The following is an 18,168-nucleotide window of genomic DNA, read 5'->3' as shown; positions in this document are numbered from 1 at the left end:
TTTTTGCAACTTAAAAGTTATAACAAGAATAAATACACACACCACACCATGTCTTCTTCCCAGTCTTCCTCTTTGAAACCCAAGTTGGAAGTATGGGCATTATCGTAGTGTTATGGATAAGACTTACATAATATGTGAGTTATATGGATATGTGGGGCTCTGGTGGTATTGCGTGACATAAGCAACACTAATGTAGGGGCATTTTCACACCGGGCTTGAGTGGGGTGGCATGTGGGATGCAGGGGCACACTCGGGGTGGGCAGCCCATGTGAGGCGGGTGGCTCGTGTGAGGCAGGTGGCTTGTGTGAGGCGGTACCCATGTAATGTGAGGCCCATGAGGGAGGTTCGACTGAGGTCCTAACCTATGGGATGTGAGGCCTAGGCCATGAGATAAAGGGATTGATTCCCCATGCTCTATCAGTTCAAGCTTTTAGAGCAAGTGGGTTGTCCTGCATCAAAGTGGTATCAAAGCGGAAGGTCTCATGTTCGAGACTCCTCATCGAGGATGATTAATGCAGGCACATTTTCACACCAGGCTTAAGTGGGGTGGCTTGTGGGATGCAGGAGCATACTCGAGGTGGGCGGCCCGTGTGAGGCAGGTGGCTCATGTGAGGCGGTATCAATGTGATGTGGAGCCCATGAGGGGGGTTCGGTCGAGGTCCTAACCCATGGGATGTGCGGCCTGAGCTATGAGATAAAGGGATTGATTCACCATGCTCTATCAATTCAAGCTTTTAAAGCAAGTGGTTAGTTGTCCTGTACCAAACACCTTGCACATACGTTGGGGATAAATGCAAGAACATGTGACAAAATTACTCCAGAAATCCGAAGGTCGATCATGGAGTGTATGGATAAACAATCGAGAAAGAAATCCGATAGTGCTTTATGTCAATAGGAATATGTGGAACAAGATGCATACAAGGATATAAACGTAGTTACAGACTTACGATTTGGGATAATTGTAAGTATAAGCTAATTAGCTAAATAGCTAATGCCATATGCACTTTTTTTCATGCAGATTCACACTAAGGAAAACAACCACCTTGAGCAAAAGAAGCTTAACGACTTGGTCTTCGTCCACTACAATCAGAAATTGGGAAAACGATTCCAGACTAGGAAAGAAAAACTTGATTTCTTTAACCATACCAACATAGATGAGATGGATGCAGATAACGAGTGGCTTGTAGAGACGAAGGACCCGATATTTGCTGGCGAGGACCTGACATGGGCTTAAGTTGAAGATGCTGCATACGGATCGACACCTAGAGAATGTACTTCTACTTCTGCTTGAAGATGAATGAGGGGGGATGAGTAGTAGCAGTCAACCCATAGAAGAGATTGAGGAGATAGGAGGAGACGATGATCAAGCTGAAGATTCATCGTTGGATGTTGATGAAGTATTAGTACATACAAATGATGAAGAAACATAAGAAGTATGTGTGGAAGAAAGAGATTACTCGAATGATGATGATGATGACGACTATGGTGGTGATCAAATGCCACAGTGGCAATAGATCAATGTATATAGCATTTTGTATTATTTTGTTAGTGACTTACTGTATGACTTGTAAATTATATTTCCATTTTCTACAATCGATAATAAATAAATAGCTTCTTCATTTTGTATAGTTACTTTTGTTACTTCTTAGTTCTTACTTACTAAGTGTTAATTATTATTTGTTGAATGTTGATGACTTGATGTTTAATTCATTGTTTAATTAGTTTTATTTCACTCAAATGTATTTTTAACGTGTAAAATTAGTTATCTATTAACTTAGGAAAGTTTTCCCTTTCTTATATTTTTTTCATTTTTTTCTTATTTTCCCCCTATTTTTCTGATTTTTTAAATTTTCCAAAAAAAAAAGGTAAATAAATATATATATGCGACCACCTATGCGATTGTGCAACCGCATATGCGCACAGGCATATGCAATTGCACACGATCGCATGTGCGATATGACAAAATTGTTTACAAGAAGAGGTCCCGTGTTGTATGTCGTTTGAAAATGACTTTGTTTTGATTGATAGGAGGACAAGGGAAGCTGTAAACACAAAATTAGAACTATGGAAGTTATGTTTCAGAATCTAAAGGTTTTAAAATTAGTCAGACTAACAAAGTATATGGAATGCAATTTTAGTAACAATAGAAATGGAAACAAGGGATTACTTAACCAAGAACTACCCAAAAATGACCATTTTCGATATCTTGGATCAATAATTCATGAGAGCGGATAGATGAGAACGATGTTGCTCATAGAACTAGAGCTAAGTGGATGAAGTGGAGATGTGTTGTTGGAGTTCTATGTAATCGCCATATACCAATCGAATTGAAGGGGAAATTTTATAGGATAGCTACAAGGCTAGCCATGCTCTATGGTGCAAAATGTTGGGCAATTAAGGAACAACATGTTCATAAGATGAGCATAGCTGAAATGAGGATGTTGAGATGGATGAGTGGCAAGACAAGGATAGAATAAAAAAAACGAATGCATTGGAGGGAACTTACGAGTGGCATCGTCAGGTAATAAGACGAGGGAAAGTAAACTTAGATAGTTTGGCCATGTGCAATGGAAACCAAGAACTGGATCAATTAGGAGTGCATTGGTTCCAAGTTGAAGGCTCAAAAAGGCAAGGGGAAAACCCGAAAGGATTTAGGTGGAGAGCTAGTAAGAAAAGACTTGATGACCCATGGTTTAACTGAGGATATGATCCTCAATAAAGTGGAAACGTTGAATAGGAGTCATGTAGCTGACCCTAATTAATTGCAAAAAGGTTAGATGATGATAATGATGTAGGTGACTCGACAAATTAGGGAGTCCACTGTCGACAAGTAAACCCATGCAGGAGTATGTAACTTGCCATAGCCAATAGTTGAGATTAGGCACCCAATGTGAAACTTTAGTAGATCCAAGGTTTGTTGTCCTACATTGGTTGTAAGCACAGAGTTTAGGCTAATAAAAAATCATTCTTGTTTTCGTCTATTATCAATTAGTAGCCGGCACATGCTTCTCATGCGTGGACACATACAATTAACCTTCTTTCCACTGTTTGCAAATGATTGAACTAAAAGTAGCACAAAACTTAATACCTATCTGTATACCAAATATTATTTATAGATATCCCATGGACAGGGAATTCCTTTTAAGTTTAGAAGTGTGTGGCTTATTGGACCTACAGGTGGTGGTAAGATGGCCATCCCTAGTTCTGTACATCACGCCAGCCAATATCGTGTATCTAACAATGTGGATATGTGTCATTTGATGAAGAGGACAGTCAACCTAGACAAGCCAGTGGTGATTGTGGAGATGATAGTGATGATGGCAGTGATAGGTGTCGAAGGACACAGGAAATATGCTGACTAGACTAACTATAAGAAGCACATGCAGCATCCATAGCCACACTTACACCCATGCACGTACTTATTTGGCTATCCTTCTCCATAGTGCCAGACTGTCAATACAGAAATGGAATAACATGCCAAAACAACCCTAATGACTAAGATTTTGAGGCCCCCTTGAGCATCCACGATCTTAACAAGGTAATAACAATTCTCATATCACATTTTCTTATTAGGGTGCCGGATCCATTGTGTACTGTATTTTAAGGTACTAATAAGCGCTGGAATGCCTGTTTAGTAAACTGTTTGAAAAAAATTCTTGAATACTGAAATTTAGTACTAAAATATATATATATATATATATATATATATATATATATATATATATATATATATATATATATATATATATATATATATTGTTAGGTAAAAATGTCTGAAATTTGGCAACGTTACCAAATTGCCCCTAATTTGGGCACATACCCTAATGTAATTTGAAAAAAAACAGAGGGACGGGGTGGATTTCTCACAAAAATCATGGTGGGCCCCACCGAGTTGGCTTCCTTCCAAAGGTTGGGTAGATTAGGTGTTACTGGGCTAACATTGGACTGTGGGGCACACCTTGATGTATGTATTGTATATCCACGTGGTCCATCCATTTTTTTGGATCATTTTAGGATATGGTCACAAAAATGAAGAAGATTCGAATCTCAAGTGTACCACACCACAAGGATTGAATTCCCACCATTAAAAACCTTTTCGGGGCAACAAAAGTTTTGGATCAAGCTAATATTTGTTTGTTCCCTCCATCTAGGTCTATGTGACCTTATAAACAGGTTCGATGGCAAATAAGCATTATGGTGGTGCCCTAGGATGTTTTTAATGGTAGTTGTTCAATGACCATTGTTTCATGTGCTGTGGTCCACTTGAGATTTGGATCTACTTCATTTTTGGGCCATGCCTTAAAATGAGCTAGAAAAACTGATGGACGGTGTAGATATAAAATATATTTATCAAATTGATGGACGGAGTGGATATAAAATATATTTATCAAAGTGATCCATCTGAGATTTGAATCTACCTCATTTTTTGGGCTCATGACCTAAAATGATATGGAAAAATGGATGGATGGCATGGATAAAACCATACATCACGGTGGCCCCACATAGCTTTTCCAGCACTGACTAAAGGGGTCACTACTGAATCAAGTCCACCGTTAGTGGAGAGGGGGTAGCACCTTAGTGAGTGCTACCCTGGCCATGGGGCCCACCTTGATATATGTAGCATACATCCAAATCTTAAAGGGACCATAGCACAGGAAATGTCAGTCATTGAACGTCCACCAGTAAATACTTCATATACCACCTAGTGTTTCAAATAGCACCCGTAGCGTAGCGGCGACATACGCTACGTGGCGTAGCGTGGCCGTAGCGCTACGTAGCGTCCCAAATAGCGTAAATCCATACGCTACAGCTACGTAGCGCGTAGCGTAAGCTACAATGTATTTTTTTACTATTTTAGTTTTTTATTATTTTTTCACGTTTTCTTTGTTTCTAATGTTGAGGAATGTGACACTTGTATTGTACTTGATACTTTTAACCTATGGGATTTTTATTTCTTTTCATAATTGTGACTTGTGGTTTCAATTAGACATTATTAATTAAAGTGGTTTGCTTAGAAAGTTATTGATGTGATAATTATTGGATTTGGCTTACATATGTGGATTGGCTTTTGATAAATGATAACTAATAACTTTTTTGAACATACTTGTAATTGATAAAATGAATCATCTTTTAGTTATTTTTATATTTTTTCCCTTTTTTTCACTATTTATTATATTCAGGGTGTCCCGTATCCGTTACGATTCTTCTTCTTCTTCTTCTTCTTCTTCTTCTCTCTCTCTCTCTCTCTCTCTCTCTCTCTCTCTCTCTCTCTCTCTCGTGGACCGATGGGGCTGATTTTCAATCCCTAAGTCTAACATGGGTAATGCACTTGATGAAATCCTTACTCTTGCACCAGTGGTGTACCACACAGCTTAGCTGCTGTAATAGGTACGTGTCACGCTAAGACGAGCGCTGACAGTCCTCGAGCTCCGAGTTGTACGAACGGTTCAAAGGAGATCAAAGTTACATGGGCTCCACAGCGATGTATTTATTATATCTACACCGTTCATCTATTTTTAAATATCATTTTAGAGCATTAGCCAAAAAATGAATCGTATCCAAAGATCATCTGGACCACACCAAAAATAGTAGCGAGATGATGATTTTCACTGTTAAAAAATTCGTAGGCCCACCGTAACGTTTATTTTCCATTCAATCTGTTCAAAAGGTCAAAAGGACCTGAATGAAGAGGAAAAACAAATTTCATATTGATCCAAAAGTTCTGTGATCCCAAAAAGGGTTTCAATGGTAGACGTTCAATCCCCCACTGCTTTTTGCAGTGTGGTCCACTTGATAATTAGATCTTTATTATTTTTCGTGTCAAGCCTTAAGACGAGCTCGTCAAATGAATGGACGGTTTAGATATAACATATACCTCATGATCAGACCCACAGGACTTGCTTGTGTCAAATGAATGGACTAGTACGCATTACGCAGCACGTTGCACAATTTAATAAAATTGTATACGTGCCACATGGGCCCCACCATGCTGTATGTATTTTATCCATGCCATCCATCATTTTGCCACATCATTTTAGATTATGATTCAAAAAATTAGTAAGATCCAAATCTCAGGTGGACCACAGCATAGGAAACAGTGGTTATAGAATGCTCACCATTAAAATTTTCTTAGGGTCCACTGTAATGTTTATTTTCCATCTAACCACGTGGATGAAGGGAAAACACACATGTCAGCTTGATCTAAAACTCTTGTAGCCCCGATAAATTTTTAATGATAGTCGTTTAATTATTATTGTTTCTTATGGTGCGGTCCACTTGAGCTTTGGATCTACCTCATTTTTGGGCTCATGCCCTAAAATTATTTGGCAAAATGGATGGACGGTGTGGATATAACACATTCATCACGAGTGGGGTCCAAAAAACTTTGACACTCGTGTGCTACACTTCACAATCTGAGTCCTACCTAATTCGGGCCCTTAAAAAACTGTACACGAGACATGTATTAACTTAAAATTTACCAATTAAATTATGGACTGTAATTGCTAACTCAAAATGCCAAAATCAAATTGTTTGAATAGTTTTAATTGTTAATTTGTGGACGCTTATTTTTTAAAATAGGGCCTTTTGGTTTTTTTTCATGATTCACTATCCAATAAATGTCCACCAATTCACAAGTGGGATAATGCCAATAAATTGCATGAATTTGAGGCTGATTTGGGGCATGGATTGGTTGTCCAAGTCAGCCCCAAATTGGCAACGCGATCTACCTGAATTTAATTTCATTTTTTAAAAGAACTATTGGGAGAAATGATATCAAATTGTTAAGTATATAAATTAGATATTTAGAAAATTAAATATATGAATTTTGTAGTCAAATTCAGGTAATCTGGTTCATAAATTCATTAGACAGTCCGATACAACTTCTCACCAAAGAGTGGACCGTTACACCACCATAAACATGTTCCAATTTATAAATGAATGCATATTTGGAATGCTTAGAATATTCCGGAATTAATCCATATTTTTTCATTTTTTTGGCAAAAAAAAAAAATTTGCGCCGTTACGGGCCGTTACGCCCCCGTATCCGTATCGGTTTCGGAGGGCACCGTTACGCCAACCGATACCGATACGAGACACCTTGATTATATTTGTCCTATTTTTAAATTAAAAAATAGAAGTATTGTGTAGCTTACGCTACACGCTACGTATTTATGTTACACGCTATAGAGGGCTGAGTGCTACACATCACGCTACCATTATTTAAAACACTAATACCACCATAATGTTTATTTGCCGTCCAACCTATTGACAAGGTCACACAGACCTAGATGAAGTAAAAACACAATATCAGCTTGATCCAAAACTTTTGCGGCCCTCAAAAAGTTTTTAATGGTGGCATTCAACCCCTACTGTGTGGTCCACAGGAGATTTATATCTACTTTATTTTTTGGACCATAAACTAAAATGAGTTGGAAAAACTAATGGACCGTGTGGATATACATCACATACATCAAGGTGAGTGCTAAGGTTAGGGTGTTACGGTCAAGGTAACACCCACTAAGCTGTTACTGGGGTAACACCTAATCCACTCCTTTCGCAAGAACAGAACAAGACACCTTAGTGTCGTGTTAACCTGGCAAAGTTCGTGATGTATGTGTTATGTCCACACTGTCCATTCATTTGGTCAGATCATTTTAGGGCATGATCCCAAAAATGAGGTAGATCCAAAGCCCAAGTGGACCACACCATAGAAAACAGTGAGGATTGAATGCTTATCCTTGAAAACTTCTTAGGGGGTACAGAAGTTTTGGATCAAGCTGATATTTGTGTTTTCCCTTTATCCAAGTATGTGTGACCTTATGAACACGTTGGATGGCAAATAAACATCATAGTGGTCCCTAGGAATGTTTCAACAGTGTACGTCATTGTCCCCACTGCCTTTGGTGGTATGGTCCACTTCAGCTTTGGATCTGCCTCATTTTTTGGCTCATGACCTAAAATGATCTGAAAAATGGATGGACAGTGTGGATATAACACATACATTATGATGAGGAAAACAAAACTTTGTCGAGTGCTCTCTAATCCGAGTAGTTTGAATGCCTTTGCGGTAGTTACATGTAAAAGGGGTAAACTTGTCATTTACAAAAAAAATAATAATAATAATAGTAATAAGGATATTTTTGAAAAAAAAAAATGACCAAAGATTTTAACCAAAAGCACTTACCGCATTTCGTCAAAATCACTTGCCACTTTTGTTAGATACACTGCCCCTGAATTAATTCCATGATTAATTTCCATTAAGGACTTATTTTAAGTGTGTTAAACAAACACCCAGTATAGCCTATTAAGTGGCCAAAATCTGATTTTAAGATTTTGGTGAAATATTAAGTGGTAAACAAACAGCCCCTTACTTGGGAGTTAAGTTTTTAAAACATGGGGACATATGTATAAGTTTTACTAGATCAAACAATAAATAGTGAGCAACATAGCTAAATGCTTTATACATGACGATAAGTAGTTGGTAGTCCATAGTGATGACTCTGGAGCTTTTTATCTTTCTTTCTTCTTTTTTTCTTTTCTTTTTTTCCTCTTTTTTTCTTTTTTGTTCTTTTTCTTTTTCTTTTCTTTTTTTTCTTTTTTTTTTTTTTTTTTTGGGTTATGAAACAAGTAAAGACTAAAAATAGTTGATAACTTCATATCTTATAAGAATCATTAATAATTAAGAATTTCTGATTCCAAAATGCTTTAACAGAAAATTTAGAGGTCGAAGCCTAAGAAACTCAGTTTTCAGCAGATCAAGCCGACAAACAGCATTCTTACCTAAGAATAGTCCAATGCACCACTGAAAAAATTTCAAAAACACAAATAAAAGATATATTCTCATGTTATTTTTTGTTTTTATAATATTTTTAAAATTTTTGGCATAAAAGCTATGCCAATATGGGTTGAAATGGTCTGATACACACCTTAATAATCCCTCCGATACCGATATTCAGGATCTTAGAGAAACAGATAAAGCTACAGAATGAGGTGAGCAGGAAGAAAATGCCACAATAAATTGATTAAACATAATAGAGGCCATGGCCTTGTGTGCAGAATAGCCTACGTTAATTATAATAAATGCCAGAACGAGTCAGGACATCATGTGAAAATAATCCAAAAGTAACAATAAATTTGTATGCCTTCATCAATAGAGGCACCTAAATACATTGCTAAGTGGAGTTACTGTTTCTTCACAAGAATGGTACCAACAGATAGTTACCTCATTGTTTGCATCACAATGAAGACATCATGAGAATATCCGTCCTGCTTGAGCATCTCCAGAAGTGTTTCCAGCATCTAAAATATCCATTAAAAAATATCAAAAGATAATTCTGAAAAAACAATGCAGTAAGGGAAGGATAGAAAGGAATTGTTTACGATTTCTTGTTCAAAAATTGCATATAATTTTCTAAACATTGGAATTGTATCATCGTCATTCCGGTTGTCATCATCATAACCTTGTCCCAGATATTACATTTCAGCTTTACCAATCCACTCATGCTTATTTGGCAAAAGTTTGACCACCAGCTAACAACCAAACATCAACCTTCCTTTAACTAGACTACGGATTGGCTGACACATAGCTACAAAGGCAGAGTTCCTCCTTTCTCAACACATAGTCACAGAATACATGCACAATATATAGCCATATCAGTGGAAGCCGGAAGGAGGGTGAAGAAAGGTAAATTAATTGAATATTGAGTCCACTTCTATGCTTGATATTATGTTGCTCCTAGAGAATTTGCATATGGCTCTTAAAAAGGAAAATGAAGCAATCAACACATTCCACGAGTTGCAGGAAGTGGCCAATGTCTAACAAGCTTTTGGCATTTCACACAAGGAAATCAAAATGTTTACATACTCAAAAGCCAAAATCCTTTAATATTTATAAAAATAATAATAATAATAATAATAATAGAGAAGTTGCCAAAGTATGAAACGTGAAACAAGAAAAAACACAGGAAATGCCTTCTGAGACTTCTGGTACAAGAAACATGATATGTATGTCTGTGGCTATAGAGAGAGAGTCTGTAAGACAGCATACATGTAGAGAGAATGCTCACAAACAACTAGTTGGAAGATAAATTACTTCAGCTAGGGTATAATTGCACCCTATAAACTGTGTGATGGGGACACCAGGCCATTCAAAGTATATAAACACAGGAGGCGTGCGTTACCCGTGTCAATGTGATTAGATGACGGATACGGGTCGGATCTCTAGAGGTTGAAGACCTTACACATGTGTTTGTGACATGTGTAAGTTGCTTAGAGGAGACATTTGGACCATTGGATCACGAGGATGGTGTGATCGGACCGTTGGATCGTCACGGCCCACCTTCATTACACTACCTTCATGGCACTATCATCAGGGCCCATCGGGCATCTTAAATTTACATTTAGTTTATGAACATTTGAATTAATTAAGTTTTGAAACAGTTTATGCACAATTTCGTGCAAATTTCTTTTTTTTAGTAGGAGTAATTTCATGTAATTACGAATTTATAAGGGTTGCCCTAAACCCATAGCATGTTATGTTATGTTATGTTTATGAAAAAAAAAAAACTTTTTTGTTTCTGACAATCTCATCTTCGACTTTCAGTGATTGGACGAGGGCGTGAGGCCCAGGTAAACGATTTCTTATCCCCTATTTTTTTCTCCTTCTCTCTTTTCTTAAGGTACTCTTTTCTTTAACCTCCGTCTCTTCCTTTTCTCCTAGAACCTTTAGATCTAGAAGCCAAATCTTGTTTCTTTATCTAGATCATTAGATCTCAAAAGATTTTCATCCCCCCATAAAACCCATCACCCAAATCTAAATTTGAAGAACCACCATTTTTTTTCTGAATTTTCCAGATTTCCCAATTCAGGAAATTCCTGTTTTTCTGGATTAGAAAATCCACTTGGATCGTTAGACGGATCTATTGTAAGACGAAAATTGTATCTTTCACCGGATCCAACTAAATTCAGATTTTAAGATTCAATATTTCGTGTTTGTGATGGATGGCCCTAATCAATGCTAAATTAACCTTATTTCTTTCTTGTGTTTATGATGTATAAGGCAGGCTGATATTTTATTTGTTTGTTAAGATTGCATGAATCTGCCCCTTTCATATACCATGCTCATTTAAGGTTGGATTAGGTCGTCCTACATCAATTTTTGGTATCAAAGCTTAGGTTCTTGCATTGGGTCGTCTTAAATCGAGTTATCAAGAGTCTAGATTTTTATTTTATTTTATTTTTTTAGGGTTTCATGCATCGCATATAGAGTCTAGATCTGAAAATTTCAGATTTGCATTAAAAAAAAAAAAAAAGAGGTCTAGATCTGAATTTTTCCACATTTACATCATTCTCAAGGTTAGGATTGTTGGTGTCCATAGTCTTGTGTCAAAATAATCTCTTAGAGTTGTGTTTTAGGAAACCTAAGTTGAATCTTTTTGTGTATGCCCACTCGGATTGGTAGAGGATTTGGTCTACACCTGATTTTCAATATAGAACAGTTGACTGAGATGATGAACACGATCAACCAACATTTGGCCGCCATTGAGGCACAATCTAGGAACACGAATACCCGTATGGATCAGATAGAAGCATCCCTAAGAGAAATCTCCAACATTGGAGGGGATGAACAGTCTCACGTAGGGGGAGTAGTTGAGGAACGGGTAGGAAATCGTGGTAGAGGTCGTGGAGCACGTGGATGAGCGCAAAATCCGTAGCCCGCTATCGACTATCAAGATTGTTATGATGTCGATGAGAGGGTCTTAAAGAGTGTTAAAGTAGATACTCCTAGTTTTGATGAACGTCTTGACCCAAAAGCATTCCTTGATTGGTTAGAGGATATAGACTATTATTTCGAATGGTATGAGATGTCTGAGAACCGACAAGTGCGGTTTGCGAGAATGAAACTTGTGGGTCAAGCTAAATTGTTTTGGACAAATACGGAGCGTAGGATCGAGAGATCAGGAGGTGTCCCAGTCACACATTGGGTAAAGATGGAGTTTTTAAAGGAAACATATCTTCCTCTCTTACCGTCAAAAGCTCCTAGATCAATAGCAAGCATTACGCCAAGGATCTATGTCAGTTGCAGATTACATCGCAAAATTTGAGTGTATGATGCAGTGTGATATTCAGGAGGATCCCTTAGTAACGTTGGCATGTTTCAAGGTGGGTCTTCGCATGGATCTGCAGCGTGAGCTTATGAACCATGCAGTGAGTGACTTGGATCAGGCTTACCAAGTTGTACAGGAGTTAGAGCTTTACCTAAAGTCTCCTGTCACAAGGCGCTTTGAGTCCCGAGACTCTACTGTTAGATCTGGTTTTCATGGAACCAAACCTAACATTGGAAGTCAGCCTAAGGCGCAGGCTAGTGCACCGCCTAAGCCTAAGGATGATAAGGGCAAAGGTGTCCTTGGTGCCAATCCTGGCAGTGGTAGTCACTTGAGATGTTATGAGTGCGGAGGTACAGGTCATTTCACATACCAGTGCACGGCAAAGACTCACAGGAAAGCCTTAGTCATAGACGAGTCAAATGAAAATGCGGATGACATGGGTGATTATGAAGTTGAGGAATATCATCCAGAGATAGGTGCTAGTGATTATGAAGAAGAAGAACCAGAGACTGCACCACTAGTTGTAGTTAAATGTGCTTTAGCGCAGGCCAAAGAGAGTGATGATTGGCGCAGAAGCACAATTTTCTACACGTTTATCAAGAGCGGTGACAAAAATTGCAAAGTCATTGTGGATAGTGGTAGTTGCACCAACGTGGTCTCAGCTGGCACAATCACTCGTTTGGGTTTGAAGCCCATCCCTCACTCTCAACCCTACAAGGTTTCTTGGGTTGACTCGTCTTCTATGCCTGTGTCCCAGTAGTGTTTAGTCCCCATCCAAATCGGTTCATATAAAGACATGTTGTGGTGTGATGTTTTACCTATGGATGTAAGTCACATTTCTAGGGAGGCCATGGTTATACGATAGAGATGTCACGATTTTTGGTCGCTCGAACGTGTGTACATTCACGCATGAGGGCAAAAAAATCAAGATTAATCCGTTGCCACCCAAGAGCCACACGAACAAAGCTAGAGATGTGAAAACGAGTGAGTCAAGGAAAGATGTGAGGAAATCTATTCCGAAGTCTCTACATATCATAAATGCAAAAGAGTTTAAGAAAGAGACAGAGGATGATTCGACAGTATACGCCCTAATGGCTAGGGAAGTTACACCCGAGGTTCATGTAGAGTTACCCCCTGAGGTGACTTCGATTCTTGAGGAGTACAGTGATGTATTCCCTGAGGATTTACCAGATGCGCTTCCACCTATGCGGGACAACCAGCACGCCATTGATTTCGTCCCAGGGTCTACTTTACCGAACCTTCCTCATTACAGGATGAATCCTGCAGAGCATGCAGAGTTGCATAGACAGGTAAATGAGCTCCTGCAAAAAGGTTTCATCCGTGAGAGCATGAGTCCATGTGTCGTACCAGCGCTATTAACACCTAAGAAAGATGGTACGTGGCGGATGTGTGGATAGTAGGGCCATTAATAAGATCACGATCAAGTATCGGTTTCCGATACCGAGGCTTGATGATATGTTAGACATGATGGCCAGATCCACCATTTTTTCCAAGATAGACCTCAAGAGCGGGTATCACCAGATACACATACGCCCAGGAGATGAGTGAAAAACAGCCTTCAAGACGAAGGATGGGTTGTACGAGTGGTTGGTCATACCCTTTGGCTTGACTAATGCACCCAGTACTTTTATGCGTGTGATGACCCAGGTTTTGAGACCCTTTATGGGGAAGTTCTTAGTGGTTTATTTTGATGACATACTCATATATAGTACCACTAAAGAGCTGCATCTCGACCACTTGAGGCAGGTCTGTAGTGTCCTGAGGGCGGAGAGGTTATGTGCGAACCTTAAGAAATGTTCGTTCCTGTCTGATAGGGTTGTCTTCTTAGGGTTCATAGTGTCGTCTGTAGGGATGCGAGCAGATCCAGAAAAAGTCAAGGCCATAGTTGACTAGCTTGAACCACGGAACATACATGAAGTGAGAAGCTTTCATGGCTTAGCCACATTTTATCGTCGGTTCATTCGAGGGTTTAGCACTATTATGGCTCCCATTACTGATTGCATTAAAAAGGGAGAGTTCATATGGTCTAAGGCCGCAGCTAAGGCATTCAAAGATATTAAGGGTAAGATGATAGAGGCTCTCGTCATGCGTCTTCCAAATTTTTCTCAAGTCTTTGAAGTAGCGTGTGATGCTTCAGGTGTAGGTATAGGAGGAGTACTAAGCCAAGAGGGTCATCTAGTTGCCTATTTCAGTGAGAAGCTGAATGAGGCAAAACAAAAGTATTCCACCTATGACAAAGAATTTTATGCGGTTGTGCAGTCGCTACGTCATTGGCGTCATTATCTTCTACCGCAAGAACTTGTCTTGTTTTCTGATCACGAGGCTTTGAGGTATTTGAATTTCCAAAAGAAGCTTAACCCAAGGCATGCCAAGTGGGCAGCGTTTCTTCAGGAATATTCATTTGTCCTGAAACATAAAGCCGGGATCGAGAACAAACCAGCCGATGCCCTTAGTAGGAGAGTGACATTGCTCAACTCCTTAAGTGTAGAAGTTTTCGGGTTTGAGCAATTGAAAGATGAGTATCCCATATGTCCAGATTTTGGGGGAACATACGTGTCACTCTTAGGTGCCCAGCATAGTTCGGGTGAGCTCATGCTGAAAGATGGTTTCCTTTTCAAAGGAGACCGACTTTGTATTCCCCGCACTTCCCTCCGGGATTTCCTTGTTTGGGAGCTTCATGCTGGAGGCATTGCTGGCCATTGCCCTAGTGGAGGATCGATTTTATTGGCCAAGTCTCAAGCGAGATGTAGCCAAAATTTTAGGGCAATGTCGAACATGTCAACTGGCAAAACAGAAGAAGCAGAATACTGGATTGTACATGTCATTGCCAGTGCCACATGCACCGTCGCAAGACATCAGTATGGATTTCGTGATTGGACTTCCCAAGACAATTAAAAAGCATGATTCCATTTTTGTGGTCGTGGACCGTTTCTCAAAAATGGCCCACTTTCTCCCTTGTTCTAAAACCTCAAATGCGTCCAACATAGCTAAGATCTTCTTTGAGAGGGTGGTTCGATTACATGGTTTGCCTAAGACCATAGTGTCTGACAGGGATGTCCGATTTACTAGTTATTTTTAGAAGACATTATGGCATATGATGGGTACGACCCTCCAATTCTCGTCTGCCTACCATCCTCAAACTGATGGCCAATCTGACATTGTGAATCGAAGTCTCGGAAATCTACCACGATGTTTGGTTGGTGAACATATTAAAACTTGTGACTTAGTCCTGCCAGTCGCCGAGTTTGCATATAACAGTTCAGTTAATAAGTCTACGGGTATGAGTCCATTCGAGATTGTTAGTGGTTATAAACCTAGACTACCCATAGATTTGTTACCTATGTCAGTCACTCAGAGGACCTCAGAGTCAGCTGATGCATTTTCCCATCACATTCATGAGTTGCATGCATAGATTAAGAGGCGGATAAATGCTAGTAATGAACAATACAAAATTTCAGCTGACTTACATCGTAGAATTCAAGAATTTAATGAGGGTGATTATGTAATGGTTAGGATGAGGCCAGAATGGTTCCCACAAGGTACCGCTAAGAAGTTACAAGCACGCAGTGCTGGACCATTTAATATTCTGAAAAAGATTGGGTCCAATGCGTATGTGATAGATCTTTCACCTCACATGGGGATTAGTTCAACATTCAATGTGGAGGATCTAATGCCTTGTTCAAGCCATCCCATAGACCCTAATTTTGTTCCAAACCATTGGCCAATTTCTGAATTTTCTTCCCAACCTACACCACCTATGCCTACTATACCTAAGATAAGAGAAGAAATTGAAGGAATTGTGGATGAGCAAATTGTTTCTACTCAAGACGGTGGATTTCAGAGGTATTTAGTAAAGTGGAAGAACAAACCATCATCCGACTATACATGGTTGACAGAAGCAGAGTTGTAGTGACTAGATCCAGATTTGTTAGAAAAGCACAATAGTTTTATCTCGCCGGAGTCGAGATCTTCTCAGCCGAGGGGAGTTGATGCGGACACTAGGCCATTCAAAGTATATCAACACAGGAGGCGTGCGTTACCCGTGTCAATGTGGTTAGATGACGGATACGGGTCGGATCTCTAGAGGTTGAAGACCTTACACATGTGTTCGTGACATGTGTAAGTTGCTTAGAGGAGACATTTGGACCATTGGATCGCGAGGATGGTGTGATCGGACCGTTGGATCGTCACGGCCCACCTTCATTACACCACCTTCATGGCACTATCATCAGGCCCCATCGGGCATCTTAAATTTACATTTAGTTTATGAACATTTGAGTTAATTAAGTTTTGAGACAGTTTATGCACAATTTTGTGCGAATTTCTTTTTTTTGAAACTTTTTTTAGTAGGGGTATTTTGGTAATTTTATGTAATTACGAATTTATAAGGGTTGCCCTAAACCCATAGCATGTTATGTTATGTTTATGAAAAAAAAAAAAAGCTTTTTTGCTTCTGACGATATCATCTTCGACTTCCAGTGATTGGAAGAGGGCGTGAGGCCCAGGTAAATGATTTCTCATCCCCTATTTCTTCCTCCTTCTCTCTTTTCTCAAGGTACTCTTTTCTTTAACCCCAGTCTCTTCCTTTTCTCCTAGAATCTTTAGATCTAGAAGCCAAATCTTGTTTCTTTTTATCTAGATCATTAGATCTCAAAAGATTTTCATCCCCCCATAAAACCCATCACCCAAATCTAAATTTGAAGAACCACCATTTTTTTTTTTCTGAATTTTCCAGATTTCCCAATTCAGGAAATTCCTATTTTTTTGGATTAGAAAATCCACTTGGATCGTTAGACAGATCTATTGTAAGAAGAAAGTTGTATCTTTCGCCGGATCCAACTAAATTCAAATTTTAAGATTCAACACTTCGTGTTTGTGATGGATGGCCCTAATCAATGCTAAATTAACCTTATTTCTTTCTTATGTTTTTGATGTATAAGACGGGCTGATATTTTATTTGTCTGTTAAGATTGCATGAATTTGCCCCTTTCATATACCATGCTCATTTAAGGTTGGATTAGGCCGTCCTACATCACTGTGTACGGCATCCAACACGTCTAAGAGCACCATGAAGAACATTTGGCACAAAAATCAGGCTAATCCACTCATCAGCAATGTTGTCAAAACTGTTATTGTATTGCAAATCGTAATAGGTGTTGAACCATATCAAATCGAAAATCGTGTCGTAAATTGCAAGATTCTTTCGATGGTACATTGGTACTCTCTTCTCTCCCTCCCTCCCTCCCGCTTGTCTTTCAAGAAGCCTACCTATCATGATAGTAAAAGATTCTTGTCTCTTCCTCATTTTTTCTTTCAAGAAATTTACATTCTTTTGTACCCTTCTTGAGTGTCAAATCATGTTGGAAAATGCAGCATTTGATTTCATTGACCATATAAAATGATATCTTGATTTCTTTGTTCTGGGTTTTTGAATATCAAAAATCCCCAACTCTCCCTCCTTCCCTCCCTCCCTACCTTTCTCTCTCAAGACAAAAGTGAGGAATTTTTAATAGGGGAGGGCCTTTTACATGTTTTAAAAGAAGATTGGTAAAAAGAAACGAAGAACAAGTGAATGGAAAATGAATATTTTTCATTTTTTAAGTAATTTGGGACCATTTATGTAATCTATGGTTATCATATGATTGTTTAGAATTGTTATTTGGGTGTACAATTTGAATCATATGATTCCAATAACACTGCTTATCAGGTGGATCACACCATAGAAAAAAAACTTAACACTGGTTGGAGTGTAACAAAGTGGTCCAGTTAGTTGTATGCGAGCATTCCTCAGGTGTGGGTATAAGATTTGAATCCGACAATTCTGATAACACAGCACATCAGGTAGGTCACACTGAAGAAAATACCTTACCACTAATTGGACTCTTAACTCAGTTGTCCAACTGGTTGTATGTGAGCATTCCTTGCATGTGTCTGTATCAGGCCGATCTACTCATCCTGTGGCCACACCAGAGAAAACAATAAACAACCACAGATATGATCCAAGGTACATGCAGCTCGCTTGATGAGTAGATTGGCTTGA

The 18,168-nt window shown here is 38.9% G+C and overlaps 1 protein-coding gene across 1 annotated transcript in view; it reads right to left on the bottom strand.

Moving 5' to 3' along the window:
- Nucleotides 1-18,168, bottom strand: part of LOC131246150 (pentatricopeptide repeat-containing protein At4g35850, mitochondrial) — a 68,592-nt gene that overhangs the window by 23,978 nt on the left and 26,446 nt on the right. Inside the window, exon 8 of the mRNA XM_058246054.1 lies at nt 9,224-9,300. Within this exon, the coding sequence (XP_058102037.1) occupies nt 9,224-9,300 (77 nt within the window). The remainder of the gene's footprint in view (nt 1-9,223; nt 9,301-18,168) is intronic.

The sequence above is a fragment of the Magnolia sinica genome, chromosome 5 (assembly GCF_029962835.1).
Source record: "Magnolia sinica isolate HGM2019 chromosome 5, MsV1, whole genome shotgun sequence".
Classification (NCBI taxonomy): domain Eukaryota; kingdom Viridiplantae; phylum Streptophyta; class Magnoliopsida; order Magnoliales; family Magnoliaceae; genus Magnolia; species Magnolia sinica.
Note: the sequence above shows the minus strand (reverse complement) of the source record. Positions and strands in the feature narration are given on the sequence as shown.